The following is a 17,551-nucleotide window of genomic DNA, read 5'->3' on the forward strand; positions in this document are numbered from 1 at the left end:
GTTCCTGATGTAAAGTAAGGACTCTCAGACAAGCGGAGGAACTCCTGAGCCTGAGGCTGATGGCCTGCCTGACGAGAAAGCTAAGGTAGCAAGGAGAAGACCCACTGGCATCCTTCAGCCCTGGGGCTATAAACACATCCACTGGTAAAACTCTCCTCCCGGAAGTTTCCTTTTCTGCGTATAGAGCAGCGGTTCTCAACCTTCCGAAGACTTCGACCCTTTCATACAGTTCCCCGTGTTGTGGTGACCCTCCTCCCCCACATCATTTCCCTTGCTACTTCATAACTGTCATTTTGCTCCTGTTACCAATCATAATGTCAACATCTGAGGTCTCTGATGGTCTTAGGCGGCCCGCCAAGGGGTCGTGACCCACACGTTGAGAACTGCTGGCGTAGAGGAAATTACATTTTACGTGTTCCGGAATGATCTAGCCCGTGTCCTTTTGTTCAAAATCATATCAAAATCTCACGTGGCGACGAGAACTTGGTGGAAAGAAAGCAGAAAAGCCGCCACTACAACAAAATAAAGCCCCAGGTGTGTTCACTAGGGATTCCCGATGGTGCAGGAAGGCAGCCTCGGAGCTGAACAAGGGCGGGCGAGCAGCTCCAGGATGGGGCACCGTTCATCACGGGGTGACGCAGGGACAAGCCCCATTTCAGCCGCTCTCGCCGGCTTACACATCGGTGCAATGGGCCCTTTTCCTCAGGGAGGACTCCGCTCGGTCGGACATCGAGGGGCCAAAGAGCGAGGAAATGCCTCAGGAAAGGACGCCCTCCTCCCACAGACGCCGTACGGCCGGCTCCTCACCCGTCTCCCCGCGCAGTGGTCCTCCCTGACTTCACCTCGGAACAGAGCACCCAAAAGAGCACGGGGAGCGCTCAGCCCCGCCCCCGTGCCCTGCTTGGCCAATCACAGCAGCAGCGCCCAGGCCACGCCCCCTTCCAGAGGCCGCTCCGGCTTCCCACCTTTTTTTCTGCTCCTCCTCCGCGCCTCCTCCGGCCGGAGTGAGTACTGCAGGTCGGAGGAGCGTGGGAGCCCACGCTCACTGCGGTTCCCACAGCTCGCTGCAGAGGGAGCTGATGCACCAGCTGCACACGTCACCCCCACCCCCACCCCCACAAACCCCAAACCCAAGCCAGGGCTCCTCCTCGGAGCCCACCGCAGCTCTGCCAAGCCTGTAAGGATCCTGACTTCACCGGTGTGATTCCGTGTGTCTTGAACGTTTCTGAGGAGCGCCATAAGCCCAGGCACTGTTTTCTGTGGCCCAGAAATCCCATTCTGAGGTCCTGAGACCCCGACTTTTTTCCTGTGTGAAAGCTTGAGATAGAGAGTGTAGTTCAATGGTAGGACAGACGTGTAGCATGCACTCTCTCCTAGGCTTAATGACCAGTACTAACGAATAAATACCTTTAAATCTTACTTGAGAATGTGAGACGGAGTAACAGTTACTGCATGAACGCATATGATTTTATTTTGAATTTACAGTAACATTTTCCGATCAATTCCAGCTTGACGATCTATTGAATGTTCTGACAAGTGTAAGCAGGCCATTGAGAACAGCAAACTACAGAAATTAGAGGCAACACCTGCCACTATTTCCTACTGTTACCTCAGTACACACAGCATCACAGAAATGCACAGAAGTACCGAGCCAGAGACTCCACATTTAGCCTGCTTCCTCAATGTTCGATGTGACCATATTGGGAAGAGGAACAAAAAAAGTTCCCTCAGCTCCAAAGCAGTCTTCAGGAGTATGGCACGAGGTTTTGGTTTCAAAATCATGCAAGAGACGCCTACAGTTCAGCAACCCTGATCTAGGTGTGTCTAGACCATCACCAACCCATCACTATGGCTCCAGTCTGTCCCAAGAGGAGGCCTCGTGAGTTCTCAGAACAGTGTGAACTCACTTCTTAGGAGGCATGTTCCTCCCCTGGCGGTATCAGGCTTTCACGTTTCCATTCCCTAGTGTGAGATTTCTGGGGAAATTACGGCTCTTTGGTGTCCATCGGTTCCCAGATGTCTCTCTCTACAATAGCTTGTCTGGAGTTTGGGGCTTCAGTTCAGGGCACTAACTGCTCTTAGAGGATCTGGATATGGTTTCCAGCATCCACATCTGAAGGCTTCACAGTTCCCTCTAACTCCAGCTCCAGGGGACCTGCTTTCTTATAGCACCCAGGCGCACCAGCCCGGGGCTCACACCATCCACAGTGAACTGGGCCCTTCCACATTAGTCATTAACCAAGACGGTACGGTATCTCCACAGATTTGCCTTCAGGCCGCTCCTCGGGGGCATATTTTGAATTAAGAATCTTTCTTCTCAGATATGTCTAGGTTTGTGAGGTAGATAGAAAACAACCAGCATAATAGCTTACCTCAGAAACGCTTGCACATCTGTGGTCTCTGCTGCTCTTTTCAGAGCAGGAAGAAAATGGAATAGCCTCGATGTCCACCAGCAGATGAATGGACAGTAAGACGTATAGTCCGTGTACACACTAGAGTTTCATTCGGCTGTAGAGAAAAATGAAATCTGCAAGAAAAAATAGAATTGTAAGTCATTTCCTTCCACGAGGTAACCAAGACTCAGACAGCAAGCACAGCATATTCTTTCTCACACAGGAACCCTAGCTTCTAATCGTCACACGTGCACTTACATGGGAGAGAGTGTGCAGAGACGAGGAAGCAAGCGAGGGCCCTGTGACCTGGGAAAAGAAGAAACTGATGACAGCCAGGGCTACACAGAGAAACCTTGTCTCGAAAAAACAAAAACAAACAAACAAAAAAAAAAAAAAGACAAAACAACAACAAAAAAAAACCAGAGCCTAAACTCAGTCTTCCTCAGAAACCTTGTCAAGTGGGCTTCTGCTTGTCAGGAAAAGCTACTATTTCCCTTATCCAACCCTACAGCCAGCTACCTCTGCAATGGCATCTACTTTCCAATGAACTCAAACAAGCCTGCAACAGATCGAAGTCCCCATGCCAGTGACCACACTGTTCCAGCCTGTACCTCACTTCCTGCTACTCTAACTCCCAGGCTGTTCTGGTTCACACACACACACACACACACACACACACACACACACACACACACACCCTCACACACATACACAAACACAAACACTCAAACACTCTCTCTCACACACACACACAACACTCTCTCTCTTCACATACACACACACTCACACACACTCTCACACACACATACACAAACACTCAAACACACTCTCTCTCACAACACACACACACACTCACACACACATACACGCTTTAGCCTAGTCCTTTAAATCTAGCAAGGCTTCTTCTGCCTTTTGCTGTTCCCTTGGCCTCCCCCCAACCCCCTGAGTGACAGCCTTGGCAGTTTGATCTCCCAATCAACCTCTCTTTTTTCCTACAGTGATCTAATTCAGAGGTTTCACTGCACTCTCAATTACAATAACTGCTCTAAGTCACTCCACATGGTCTAAAATGATGGTTTCAGGCTGTGCCTTTCCCTGGCAGACTCTATTTTGAGAATGCAGGATGATTGCAACCCTGGGCAGCCCCAGAATCTGCAGTCTGTCAGGCTCCACCCATCCAGCACAGACTGATAAATGACTTATTCCTGGGAGTAGAAAGAGAGCCGACCTATAAATTTATTGGTGGGGGGAGATGGGGAGAGGGGGAGATTGAGCTTGTATTAAAATCTTATCAGGGAAATTAGGCCCTGGAAATCATTGGACACACCACCCCGAGAATGTAATAAAGTGATGGACAAGCCTGGTCATTACACTCCTTGCGGTCTAGTCACATTGGAGTCAGCGTTCCCTTCGATAAGTTCTACCGGTATAATTCTTACTTCATAAGCAAGTTTATTAGTAAAACCTTTATAGCACCAATGCTATTACTCCAAGTATCTCCTGCCTCAACACAAGCTACGGTCACCTGAGAAGAGGAACCATCAATTGAGAAAACACTTCCGTAAGACTGGCCTGTAGCAAGCCTGTGGGGCATTTTCTTAATGATTGATGCAGGAGGACCAAGCCCATTGCGGGTTGTGTCTACCCTGGGCAGGTGGTCCTGCAGTGAATGAAAAAGCAGACTGACCAAGCCATGAAGAGTAAACCAACAGACATCCATCTATGGCCTTTGCATCAATTCCTGTCTCCAGGCTCCTGACTTGAGTTCCTGACCTGGCTGCCTTGCACGATGGACAGTCTGTAAAGTGAAATAAACCCTTCCATCCCCAAGTTGCCCTTTTGGTCATGGTACTTTATTGCAGAAATAGAAACCTTAACTAAAACAGGATGTATAGGTGTACATTTACTGTGTGGTATGATGAGCATTGCCCTCCCCCAAAATGCCTTTTAGACATGAAAACAAAGCTTAGTCAGGAACCCCTCTACCCCAAGGCTGCACCTGATAACCAGGACCCAGGGACACCACTCACTCACGATAACCAGACACAGGACTGCCTAAGAGAAGAAACTCACATTGCCCGCTTGACAGCCTATAAGCAGAGACCAAGAGCAATGCATCGCTCTTCACATCTTCAGGACAGCCGGGGACATCAGAGAAATGCCACCTTGATCGGCCCTGCAGCTGGAGAGTCTGGCCCTCAAGACTGGCTGTGACCTTCGACTAAGATATCTCCTATAGGTGAGCAGCCTTGGGGAGGTAGGCTGAGGGCGACAGGAACTTGGAGTATGGATGTTGTGTAATGACCCTCAGCGTTAACTATGCGTAACTATATGTCTCTTGCCCAAGACATATTTAGTAATTAAGATTGAATAAAAGAGTTTGAATTTGCCTCTGCCAGATCACCGGGGCAGATGAGATTATCTGGCCAATCACTACCACTGGGACTGCTGAAAAGACATATCCAATGCTCACCACAGAGCCTGTCGGAAGACTCCTGAGCCTTCCTTCCTTCCTTCTTGTTCCTTCCTGCCTTGAAGAAAGGGAACTGGTACTCACTTTCAATTCTCCGGAAAGCCTGGTTTCGTTTCTCAGTCTGGCTGGCTGCAGAGCTGAGAAGCCAATCCCGAGGGAGGAGCAGAGTGTTGCCTGGAGACATCATTCAGCCTTTCCCCACCCTGGAAGCAGAGACGAGTCTCTCCACCCCACGGTCTCCTTCCCCAGAGTTTCATCTGGGCAAGGCTGGAAACTTCTCCCTAAGCAAACACACAGAGGATTCACTCCCAGAGACAGGTTGATCCTGCAGAGATGGATCCCACCCCGGATCTGTATGGGACCCCTGGGGACATGCTGGACCACTTCCTGGAGCACAGCCTTCAGCCCCAGAGGGACTGGAAAGAGGAAGGGCAGGACGCCTGGGCGAGAATCGAGGGGTTCCTTCGGGACCAATGCTTCCGTGATGAGCTCTTTCTGGACCAAGAAGTCAAGGTGCTTAAGGTGGTGAAGGTGAGCAGAAAGGGTCCTGGGTTCAAATCCCATCTCTGCCCTGTGGAGTTTGTGACCCCTCTGAGCCTCAGTCTCCTCTTCTTTAGTTGGATTTATTATAAGCAATAAATGGATAAAGCACAGGAAAGGCTTTAGTATATAAAACCAGTCTTGCAAAGCTGAAGGGCAGAGGTGGTAGTGAGAACTTAGGATTCTCAACTCTGAGTGGACCAATTTCCATAAAATATGTGCCTTTGCTTCTTGCTTATGAAATATTACTTTACCTCTGAAGTCATAAAGGAAACCTATTGTTCTAAGCTAGTGCCCTTGGTCATGTTAGAAACGCCCTTGCAAGACAGTACTTGGTAAACTCCATGGGATTCCGGGGCTGCCTAGGTAATCAATAAAGCATCTATTTAGAAAGCGTCATTTCTCCCAGAAAAGCACCAATTTAGAACATGTCCCCTTCGACCAGGATAGTTTGGATCAGAAATCTGGATGTTCTTCATTTTGCTAAAATGAAAGACATCTCACATCAACCGGAGTAAGCCAGGCTTTATCTGGAAACCCTGAGTCGTGGCCACAGAGGTTAGGCCTGGAGACAAAGGACTTTGGATTATGAAGACCCTCAACAGACAGCTGACGCCAGAGATTAGGAAGAGCTGTTAGCAAAACGGATTTCCAGACAGAAACTGAAGCTCCTGCAGTCGCTTCAAAAGATACAGCCCACCCCTTTTGTGTTCCGGCCCTCCAAACCTCTGACTCGGCTGCCAGCTCCCAGGTTCAGCTCTCTAGCAGCCTCTTTGCTTCTGGGATCTGAAAGAAACAACAACAGATAGAAAGTCTAGAGCTGGGTGTGGCGGGCCCCGCCTGTGACCCCGGCACTCAGGAGACTGAAGCAGGAGGATTACCAGTTTAGGACTGTCAGGTCTGGGCTACCTAGCAAGTTCCAGGCTTGGCTACCTAGTGAGGCACTGGAGGGGAGGGGAGGGGACCCTGAGATTCATGCCCTCTCACCTCGTTCTGTTTTGGTTTTTAATTAGATCACAGTATTGTGTTTCATTATAGCATTTTTCAAACAGTGATTTGTTTGGGGCTGGGGATGTAGCTCTGAGGTTGATATTTTGTTTCCCTGGTGTGGTGGCTTACAACCATCTGTAACTCTACTTCCAGAGGACCCACCCACACCCTCTTCTGGCCTCTGGGGACAACAGGCATTCGTGTGGTATACAGACATACATGCAGGCAAAACAAACAAACAAAAACAAAAAACCCAATACATAAAAAAAAGTGTTTGTTTTTTAAGTTTGAGATTTTGGAACATTTAGATTTCTCAGTTTCGAACTAGGGATGCCCAACCTGCAATGCCCACAGCAAAGGTCTCCATGATGGGGACCGATAGCTTCTTTTTTGTGCGTGGTTTTTCGAGACAGAGTTTCTGTGCCTAGTTGTGACTGTCCTGGAGCTCAGTCTGGAGACGGTAGTTGATTGTTGTTGTTGTTTACTCTTTTGGCTCTTTGGGGCACCCACCACCCAGCTCCCAGATAAATCCCACATGGAGGCTTATTCTTACTTATGAATGCCTGGCCTTAGCTTGGCTTGTTTCTAGCCAGCTTTTCTTAACTTAAATTATCCCATCTATCTTTTGCCTCTGAGCTTTTATCTTTCTCTCTTTCTGTATACCTTTCTTTACTTCTTTCTCCATGGCTTGCTGTGTAGCAGGCTGGCTGGCCCCTGGAGTCTTCCTCTCCTCCTCTTTCTCACTCCTCAATCTCTCTCCCCAGATTACTCCTCCTATTTATTCTCTCTGCCTGCCAGCTCCGCCCAGCCTTTCTGTTGCTCTCTATTGGCCGTTCAGCTCTTTATGAGACCCTCAGGTGTTTTAGACAGGCACAGTAACACAGCTTCACAGAATTAAACAAATGCAACATAAAGGAATGCAACACATCTTTGAATCATTAAACAAATATTCCACAGCATAAACGAATGTAACACATCTTAGATTAATATTCCACAACAGTAGACCTTGCTGGCCTCAAATTCATGTAGATCCGCCTGCTTCTGCCTCCTGCGTGCTGGAATTAAAGGCGTGTGCCACTGCCATCTGGTCAAAGGCTTCCCTCTGCAAGTTCCCTATACGAGGGTTATATAGGGAACTTATCACCGATGCTTTGGGTGTACCTCTCAACCTCAAAGTACCAAATCTCAAGATAGGTCAGTTTAGCACTGTCTCCTCCACAGGGAGGCTCCTCGGGAAAGGGGACGATGCTGAACCACAGATCTGACCAGGACATAGTTCTGTTCCTGAGCTGCTTCTCCAGTTTCCAAGATCAGGCGAGACACCGAGAATCCATCATCGACTTCATTGAGAACAAGCTCCTTCACTGCAGGAGGAGCCTGGCGTACAAAATCACTGTGGTTAAACACAGAGAGGGGAATCGGACCCCTCGCTCCCTGACTTTAAAGGTCCAGCCCAGGAAGAGTGACTGCATTATTCAGATGGATGTTCTGCCGGCTTATGATGCTTTGGGTAAATCCTGTGGTGGGTCAGCTTCAGAGAGATGGTTCTGGGGTCTCTTCCTTCTGGAAGAGTTTAGAGAAAGTTGAAACCAATGGAGTTTGCTCTTTAGTGGGTAGGCGGGACTGGAAATATACGGTGAAGATCCCATAAATGCATGGGTTCCCATGAACCAGTGTTGCATGGGCAAAGAGGATTCATCAAAAACGATTTCCTACCCACCCTCTGGAAAACACCAGATCAAACCATCAGTCTTAAGGTCTTTGGAGTCAGAGAGAACTGGATGAGAATCATCTTTAAAATAAGACTCTCATATCTTCACATTTTATAACCTGTATTACCTTGGGCTAACAACTTAACACCTCCGACGGAGCGCGCTAACTTAGTGGCTGTGATAATGTTAAGGAGAGTCATGGGGACGGACAGTATTTGCCCACATTTGAGTTACAAAAGTGGCAATTTCCCATGGTTGCCATTACAACTACCTCCCTTATGGAGCTGAACTGAGGATTCCATGAGCTTGACTGTGATCTCCGTACTCAGGAAGCCGAGGTGGGTGGATCATACACCCAGTGATAGCCTGAGACACCCAGAGAGACCCTGTCAAGAAAGGACAGAAGGGAGGGATGAAGGGGGATGAAGGAGGGGAGGGAGGGATGAAGGGGGGTGAAGGAGGGGAGGGAGGGAGGGAGGGAGGGAGGGAGGGCTGAAGGAGATAAAGGATGGGAAGGAAGGAGGTTTTCCTATCTTTCCCATCTCAAAAGCTAGAGTTTCCTGACCAGATAACTTTCTCCTCCCAGGACCCTTTTCCCGAGACTTGAAGCCAGCACCGGAAATCTACGAAAATCTAATAAGGAGTCGAGGCTACCCTGGAGAGTTCTCTCCAAGCTTCACAGAGCTGCAGAGGCATTTTGTGAAAAGCCGCCCCGTGAAACTGAAGAACCTCCTTCGGCTGGTGAAGTTCTGGTACCTGCAGGTGAGAGCTGGGAGAAGAGGGAGGGTGGGTGGGCACCGGCTTTTTTTTTTTTTTTTTTTTTTTTTGAAGAGTGGGAAAACAAACAAAAAACGGGCTGGGATGCCGCTTGTTGGCAGGGAGCTTGCTTGGGATGCATAAGGCCCTGGGTTCAGGTCCTCAGCACCACCAAGAGAGATGGAGTGGGGATGAGAAGCTGCCCTTCTATGTTTGTTTTGTTTCGTTTTGTTTTTTCTGTATTCACATAGCTCACACTCAAAAGACTAGGTACCTGGCATCATGCCATCCCACTGGGTTTCTGGTCCACCCTTTAAACAAACACACCTGCTGTTGACCTTTGGCCCCAAATGTGAGAGCACCGTCTATTTCTGTCATCTGCACACTTTGTCGTTTCCTCGTCAGCTTTAGACCTCACGAATGAAGGTGTTCACCGTTCTTCCCATCTGTGCTGCAGAGGTTTTCATCAATACCCCATTCACCTACTGGCTCCAGCTGGGCCAACTTTAAGAACAGGGTGGACTGGAGAGATAGTTCAGCCGTCAAGAGCATGTACTGCTCTTGCATAAGACTCAAGTTCAATCCCCAACTCCCACACTGGGCAGCCCACAACTACCCTAACTCCAGCTACAGGGAATCTAATGCCCTCTTCTGGTCTCCAAAGGCACTACACTCACATACTCGATCACTAACACACATTTACACATAATTTAGGGACATAATGATTTTTTTTTTTTTTGCAAATTGTGTGTGTGTGTGTATGTGCATGCATGCACTGGAGTGCACATGTGTATCCATGTGTATCTCTGTGTGTGTGTGTGTGTGTGTGTGTGTGTGTGTGTGGTGTGTATTTGTATGTGTATGTGTATAGGCCTCAGGTTGATGTCAGGAGTCTTCCTCAATCTCCTCCATAAATACTAGGACAAGGTCTTTCTGGTGACCTTAGGCTTGTTTATACGGCTGTCTAGCTAGCTTGCTCCACGGAGATCCTGTCTCTGCCTCCCAAGAACTGGGATTATAGCCATGCTACAATACCCACTCAGCATTTATATGGCTTCTGGGGATCTGAACTCTGGTCCTCACCTTTGTGTGGAATACTGCACCCTCTCCCTGGCTCAGATTTCTGCAGATGAATATTCCTGACCTTCTATAATAGATTTTGGTTACTTATCTGAACCACCTCTCTCTCTCCATAGAAAAAAATACATATATGATTATTTGAATATTGCAATGGAGCCATCATAAAAATTCAAACAGCATAAAATACGTATTTAAAAGGTAAAAATTTTCTTGTGTATGCATGTATGCATATCAGTGTGGCGATATGCTAACCCATGCTCATGAGGGCAACTCCAACTGGACTCATGTGTGTTTAATAGCCACCTAATTTTCTTATAATATTTTTTTTTTTTTTTTTTTTTTTGGTTTTTCGAGACAGGGTTTCTCTGTGTAGCTTTGCGCCTTTCCTGGAACTCACTTGGTAGCCCAGGCTGGCCTCGAACTCACAAAGATCCACCTGCCTCTGCCTCCCGAGTGCTGGGATTAAAGACGTGCGCCACCACCGCCCGGCTTCTTATAATATTTTTAATATATACTTTAATCCATTTTTTTTTTTTTTTTTTTTTTTTTTTTTTTTTTTTGGTTTTTCGAGACAGGGTTTCTCTGCGTAGCTTTGCGCCTTTCCTGGAGCTCACTTGGTAGCCCAGGCTGGCCTCGAACTCACAGAGATCCACCTGCCTCTGCCTCCCGAGTGCTGGGATTAAAGGCGTGCGCCACCACCGCCCGGCCACTTTAATCCATTTTTAAGTTCTGCTTGAATATGGCATGACTTTGGCGACACCTTTATTTTCTTCCAAATGGCTAACAGGTTGTGCATCACATTTTGAATTATGCATCCATTTCTCACCGAACTAAAATACTACCTTTGCTAAAACTACTAAATCCACAAATCTCGTGGGAACTAACCCTGAGTACCCATTCTGTTGCACTTGACTGGTGTTCTTTTTTAAGTTCGGAGGGATTGAACCCAGGACCTTGTGCATGCTAGAAAAGCACTCAACCTTGAAGCTGTATCCCTAACCCTTGACTATTGTTCATTTTTATGCCAAAAACTACTGCTTTTGTTACCACCTAAAAAATGAGGACTGACACCCAAGGTGGGCCTGTGATGTCACATGTGTGGCAAGCACACCTCCCCCACCACACACACACACACACACACACACACACACACACGCACGCACGCACGCACGCACACGCACACGCACACACAATACATATACAAGGCAAAATCATCGGGAGCCGGGCATGCTGCGCATACCTGAGGTCCCAACACATAGGAGACCGAGGCAGAAGGACTGCAAGCTTCAGGCTAGCCTGGGCTACACAGCAAGACTCCGTCTCGAAAATAAAAATCACCTGGGTTTCACATAGAATCTACTACTGTTGTTTTGCTAATGGACACGGCATCAATTTGTCTTCTAAAGACTTGACATTAAACCCATGGCTTAGTGCAGCTCTCTACTCTCATGGACAAGACTCCCCCCCCCCCCCGCCCCGACACAGGGGCTATCACAGGCTCATGACAAGTGACAGTGGACTGACTCAGCCCCGCGTGGAACGTCTGAGGAAACACTGTGGAGAGGAGGCAGAAGGAGGCTGAGCCAGAGGTCAGGGAGGGCGGCTAGGAAATAGTGTCTCCAGGATGTGACAGACTCCGGCGGCGCTCACAGCAGCCGTCAGCTGTCTGCATGAGCAGGATCAAGCCAGTCAGCATCCCAGCGTCAGTGGGGAGAGCTGAGAGACGCTGGCTCTTGATGGCTGCTGGGAGAGGGAGAGTTCATTTTCTCCTCGGGGTGTGGCTCCTGACAGGTTGCCCATGCTCTGGTGGATGGCCCCACATCCATGCACATGGGGCCGCTCCAACTGGACTCCATGGGTTATAAAAAAAAAAAATAGGAGCCGGGCGGTGGTGGCGCACGCCTTTAATCCCAGCACTCGGGAGGCAGAGCCAGGCGGATCGCTGTGAGTTCGAGGCCAGTCTGGGCTACCAAGTGAGCTCCAGGGAAGGCGCAAAGCTACGCAGAGAAACCCTGTCTCGAAAAAACCAAAAAAAAAAAAAAAAAAAAAAAAAAAAAAAAAAAATAGAAGGAGGAAGATATGGGGGGCGAGAAGGTGAAAGGGGGTGAAGTGGCTATGATCAGAATACACTGTATACAGGTGTGGAATTCCCCAAGGACACATAAATAAAATAAAATAAATCTAAAGACTGCCACAAATTCGTAATTAATTTCAGAGGAATTAAACATCTGATGCCCTTCTTTCTTTTTATTCCATTCAGTTTGTTCTGTTCTGAGCTGTCTGTGTGTTTTAGATCTTCCCAGTTATTCCCTGTATCTGCTCCGCCACGTTGCCTCCTCCATCCTAACGGAAAAGCACAGGCTGATGTGCAGGTGGTCCACGGGAGACCTCAGACCAAAAGCCCACCTAGGACCACCAGTTCATGGCTCTGTCCCAGGAAGCAATGGAGGGACCCGAAAGTTTTTAGAGCATCAAGAACATATTCTCTCTCTCTCTCTCCCTCCCTCCTTTCTTCCTCTTTTTTCCCCCACCCTTCCTTCCCTTTTCTTCTCTGCTCCCCTTTCCCCAGTACCTGAGAAATAAATATAGAACAGCATTGCCCCCAAAATATTCGCTGGAGCTTCTGACCATCTACGCCTGGGAAACGGGTACAAAGAGCAGTGAAAACTTCAATTTGGATGAAGGGTTTGTAGCCGTGATGGAGCTCCTCAGAGACTACCAAGACATCTGCGTATACTGGACCAAGTACTACAACTTCCAAAATGAGGTCGTCGGAAACTTTCTCAAACAACAGCTGAAGAGAGACCGGTGAGTATCGTCAACCATAGCATTTACGGCTTTAGGGAATGGAAACCCTGGCTGAAGCAGCTTGGAAAAAATAAAGGGACTCACGTGGCTTTGGCCGTTGAAAACATTCAGAGGTAAACCTGAAGCCTGGCTATGCCCCCACGGTCTCTTTCTGTGAGCTGTTCAGCTCTGCCCTTCCCAGGGCTTCACTGTCGAGTTCAGGGTCATCCCTTCAAGGTTGCAGCGGCTCTAGCCTTCTCTCGACGCCTGCTTTCCAGTACAAGAAAGGGCACGTCCAGCAAGATCTCAGAGATCCAGTCTCGCGAGCTTTCGTGGGCTCCCTCCACTCCTAATGAAGGGCTTTACTTGTAGGCATTGTTCTGACCCAAAGGTGCCTACCACCCCGTCCTGGACATTCTGAAGAACGTTCTGTTGGCCATACTTTCCGTTTCAAATGAGTGAGTTAATAGGAAGTATATAGCAGCAGAAGTCAAAGAAAAAACAGCAAGTAGCAGGTAGAGAGAAGCAGCCGATAGCAGATTATCATCAGATCAAATCAGGTGCTCACAGATCCAGCAGAGACCACTGGAGTAGCCTGAGCGGGAGACCAAACAAAAGGAACAGCATCCAACTGCTTACAACACCCTGCAGAGGCCACCCAGGGACATGGAGGGGTCATCCGGAGTGCCCAACTGGTCTTTCTCTCCACGGATGAGCTTTCCATGTCTGACCCATGGCTGAACTTCAGCCCTCTGTCCCCTCCGTATTATGGGATAAACAACAGTAGCTTCCGGGTGGAAACAGGTGTGTCCGTCCGTCAATTCCCCCCCCCCGCCCCCCCCCCCCCCCCCCCCCCGCTGTTCTTGAAGTTTAAGAGTAAAAGCATTTTGTTGTTGTTATTGCTTCTTTTCTGTTTTCCCATTACGGGGCGGCAGGTGGGAAGGACAACCAGACCTGAGGCAGAGAGTCTTGGAAGAACACTTCCGCATACATGTTTGTGGGGGTTGTGGCTCCAGAGCCAGCTTTTTAGTGAGCTTAAACCTCACGCGACAATTTACCATTGTAATGTGCTTTATGATTGATTCCACAGACATGAGTGCCAGAGGCCAGTATCCTGACTGTAACGGGGATCTGCTTCCATTCTCTCCCCCAGGCCCATCATCCTAGACCCCACGGACCCCACCAACAACTTAGGAAGTAAAAGAGGGTGGGACCTGGTGGCCAAAGAAGCTTCTATCTGCCTGCGACAGGCCTGTTGCCGGACTGAAGACCCCAGCGGGGGCTGGGATGTACCGGTACAGTATCATAGAACGCGTATTAACACTCACATGGAGTACCCTTAGCTCTTCCCTCAGCACCCATAAGTCCCAGAACAGGCGACCTATTTAGGTATTGCAGCCCAATTCTCATCTACAAACGTCTAGGCCTCAGGCCTTTCCCCTGTAAGATGGGCAGGCCATCTGCCCCTGCACTGTACTCACTACAGAGACAAAGAGTTTACCCACAGCTGTCTATCCTGTTGGCTCTCTCTGGAGTTAGACTTCCCCCTTTGGTGGGTCATCAAAGTATGGTTTCTTGCTATCTAAATAGTAACTGTAATAAGTTTTTTAAAACAAACTAAGGCCCCTACAACCCACTGCAGACAACAGACTAGTCTCGCAGCATTCCTGTGGACGGCCTTGCCCCTTGGCCACGGCTGTCTTGGATCTGAGCACTAAGTCCGGATCCAACACTTGGACACAAGGATTGGCCTTAGGGGTTCCCTGAGGAACCTGTTTCCCCGACCTGCTAAGCCCACATAAATCCTGTCCCTTGGACCATTTTTTATCTTCTGCGGGAGAATTCAGAATCTGTCCTCAAAGGTGGCCCCACAGCGAGTGAGGCAAGGCAGACAGACAAGGACCTGCCACTTGGCCATCGGGTCCCAGGGGCTGAGAATGTCCCCCAAACCAAGGGACCCTTGGAAAGCAAGAAAAACGAAACAAAGGCCACCCGCTTTAAGTCTCCCTCTATCTCAACTCTTAGTTTCTCAGAAATCCCGTCTCCCTGGCGTTCACTTGCCTCCACTTAGCTTCCTTCTGTAAGTAGGGCCTACATTCCATGTGTGCCCGTGACCCCGCGTGTCCTCACCTAAGTTATTTTTCAATGGGTTAGTCCTTTACTCCAGCCACACATACACACAGATCCAAAAGGCATCACCCTAGGACACGGAGTCCACATCAGGGCACTTTTGAGCACGACGCTGGGTAATGTCAATTACGCCCGCTCAAGGGGCTTATGCTAGGATTGTGCTAAACAAATATGAGAATGAAACCTGTTTCTGTTACTTCTCTCTGGCTGTGATAAAACACCATGGGCAAGGCAACTTCTCGAAGGGAGGGAGCACTTACAGGTGCACAGGGAGGTGTCCTCCATCATGGCGGGATGTGTGGCAACAGGCGTGCGCGCACGGGGTTGCAGCTCACATCTTCAATGATAAGCAGGAGGCCAAAACAGTGAACGCTGAATGCTGGGAGCCTTGGAAACCCTAAAACCTGCCCCCCAGTGATAGACCAGTACCCCCTGCCCCGACAGCCCCAGCAGGGCCACACCCTCTAAGTCTCCTCTAACAGTTCCACCAACCAAGAGCCAGGTATTCAAATGCCCAAGGCTGTGAGGGATATCTCATTCAACCAACCAGGAAACCATCCCAGATGCAAGCCATCTCTTCAGCAAATATGTCAGCATTCTAGGAAGTGGGTTTTTGTTTTTTTTGTTTTGTTTTGTTTTTTGTTTTTTGAGACAGGGTTTCTCTGTGTAGCTTTGCACCTTTCCTGGATCTCGCTCTGTAGCCCCCAGGATGGCCTCGAACTCACAGAGATCCACCTGGCTCTGCCTCCCAAGTGCTGGGATTAAAGGCGTGCGCCACCACCGCCCGGCTCTAGGAAGTGTTTTAATGTCTAGAACCAGTACCCTGTGGCAGACGTTTGCTGGAACAGTGGTCACCCTTGAACAACCATCCTAAGGCCAGGCCCAAACATTCAGTTATATCACTTCAATTCCCAGGCTTCCATAAACACGACACTGTTGTGTGCCCATGGTGGGTGAAGGTTCTGCATGGCTCCACACAGGAAGAGTATTATTTAGACACCAGTTGTTGCCCCAGTTTGGGTAAGTCGAGGAACACAGTGTGACTCAGTGGTACGCTAAGCCTAGGGTGGCCAAGTAGCTTTCCTGTTGCCCTATATAGTTACTCAGCATCTCCTAGTTGGTCAGTTCCATCAGGAGCTAGAAGAGAGAACCTCTGTAGACAGTAGACAGTTCCTACCACACAGATGCCCTTTGTCTTTCTTACCTCTTTCCCAGCGAGCAAGGAACATTCAGGTGACGGTGAAACAGACGGGAAGAGAAACATGGAGCCTCTGGGCAGACCCCTACAGCCCCATCAGGAAGATGAAGGCAGAGATCAAGAGAAAAAACGACATTTCCGGGGATCTACGCCTCTCCTTCCAGGAGCCTCAAGGGGATAGGCTACTGCTCAGCAGCCAGAAGACCCTATCGGATTATGGAATATTCTCTAAGGTGACCGTCCGGGGGCTGGAGACCTTTCCTCCTGAGATCCAGGTCTTTGTGAAGGATTCCAGTGGCCAGAGCAAGCCTTACGCCATTGAGCCTGATGCTACCATCTATGACCTGAAGACGAAAATTGAAGCTGCTGTAGGGCTTTCTACAGAGGACCAGGTACTGATGTTGGAGGATGAGGAGCTGGAAGATAATTACAGCCTTGAAGAGCTACAGATCAGAGACTGTGACACCATCCAGCTCAGCAGGGTGAGCTAGTCCGAGTCCGGCTGTGCATGGTGTCAACACCTATGGTCTTATGCCTCCCCACTTCATCCTTTGGCCCAGATGTTGTGATCTTTCTGTAGCCTAAATATCAACATATCCTTCTCTTGCTTAACACCCTCCTGTGTTTTCCCATACATACAGAATGAAGTTCAAGTCTCTTTGCTTAATAGCCAGTCTTTAATATCATCAAGCTGAGCCCTACTTCCTTCCCCTTCCCGACTCAAAACACACGGGGCTCCTGAATACTCAAAACTCACACCGATGCTGAGTCACGCCTCCATCACCTTGAGTCAGCTACCCTTTCTCCCTGACCCATGTGTTCATCTTTCCCGATTCAGACTTGTAAGTCACTGAATCTCAAAGTACAGACCTCAGACTGACAGACTCGCCGTCACTCCAGGAGCCCGTTAGAAAGGAATATTAACCCAAGCCAGATAATCCACTGAGAATCAGTATTCAGTGTCATAACAAACCCTCCAAGTTATTCTGATGCACGCTCAAGTTTGAAAACGACTACTATACAGCCCATGCAGCTGGCCAGGCCATCTTATGCTCATATTCTCTCTCTCTTCATCCACAGTTGACCTCTGTGAAAGGAAGTGGGATATTAATCACCTTGCTTTGTTAGCTCTATCTCCCTAGTCTATTGAGACTTGATTTTTTTTTTTTGAGTGCCTTATGCCTTGGCCCTTGTGGTCTAGAATGGTACCAATTCAGTGTAAATGTTTGACATGTGCCTGCTGAATGAATAAATGAACCAAAGAATGACGTTGAATCCTTCAACTCTGTCTTCATCATGTCTGACGCCATTTTAGAGCCCACACAGTTTCAGGTGCCCTTAGCCCACGTGCCATTCTCTGAAGATGCACCCAAGTGACCTTTACAAACCCCATACTGATGGGTAGATATGGACTCCCTCTGTCTAAATCCTCGTGGACCAAAGGTGATGAGGGTAGACTCCATCCATTGGCTACTCCCAAGCCCATCACATA

The 17,551-nt window shown here is 48.7% G+C and overlaps 1 protein-coding gene and 1 long non-coding RNA gene across 2 annotated transcripts; one reads left to right on the top strand and one right to left on the bottom strand.

Moving 5' to 3' along the window:
- Nucleotides 1-1,502: 1,502 nt before the first annotated feature.
- Nucleotides 1,503-4,564, bottom strand: LOC121825486 (uncharacterized). Its single transcript, XR_006067812.2, has 3 exons — nucleotides 4,467-4,564; nucleotides 2,652-2,699; nucleotides 1,503-2,527 (listed from the first exon to the last, which is right to left on the bottom strand). It is a non-coding gene; the product is annotated as an uncharacterized LOC121825486 (long non-coding RNA).
- Nucleotides 4,565-4,981: 417 nt separating this feature from the next.
- On the top strand, nucleotides 4,982-17,334 carry LOC102906480 (2'-5'-oligoadenylate synthase-like protein 2). Its single transcript, XM_015989220.3, has 6 exons — nucleotides 4,982-5,397; nucleotides 7,618-7,906; nucleotides 8,695-8,870; nucleotides 12,514-12,752; nucleotides 13,885-14,026; nucleotides 16,077-17,334. Exons 1-6 carry the CDS (start codon nucleotides 5,200-5,202, stop codon nucleotides 16,548-16,550), a joined length of 1,518 nt encoding a protein of 505 aa, XP_015844706.1. The 5' UTR covers nucleotides 4,982-5,199; the 3' UTR covers nucleotides 16,551-17,334.
- Nucleotides 17,335-17,551: the final 217 nt, after the last annotated feature.

The sequence above is a fragment of the Peromyscus maniculatus genome, chromosome 23 (assembly GCF_049852395.1).
Source record: "Peromyscus maniculatus bairdii isolate BWxNUB_F1_BW_parent chromosome 23, HU_Pman_BW_mat_3.1, whole genome shotgun sequence".
NCBI classification, from domain to species: Eukaryota; Metazoa; Chordata; class Mammalia; order Rodentia; family Cricetidae; genus Peromyscus; species Peromyscus maniculatus.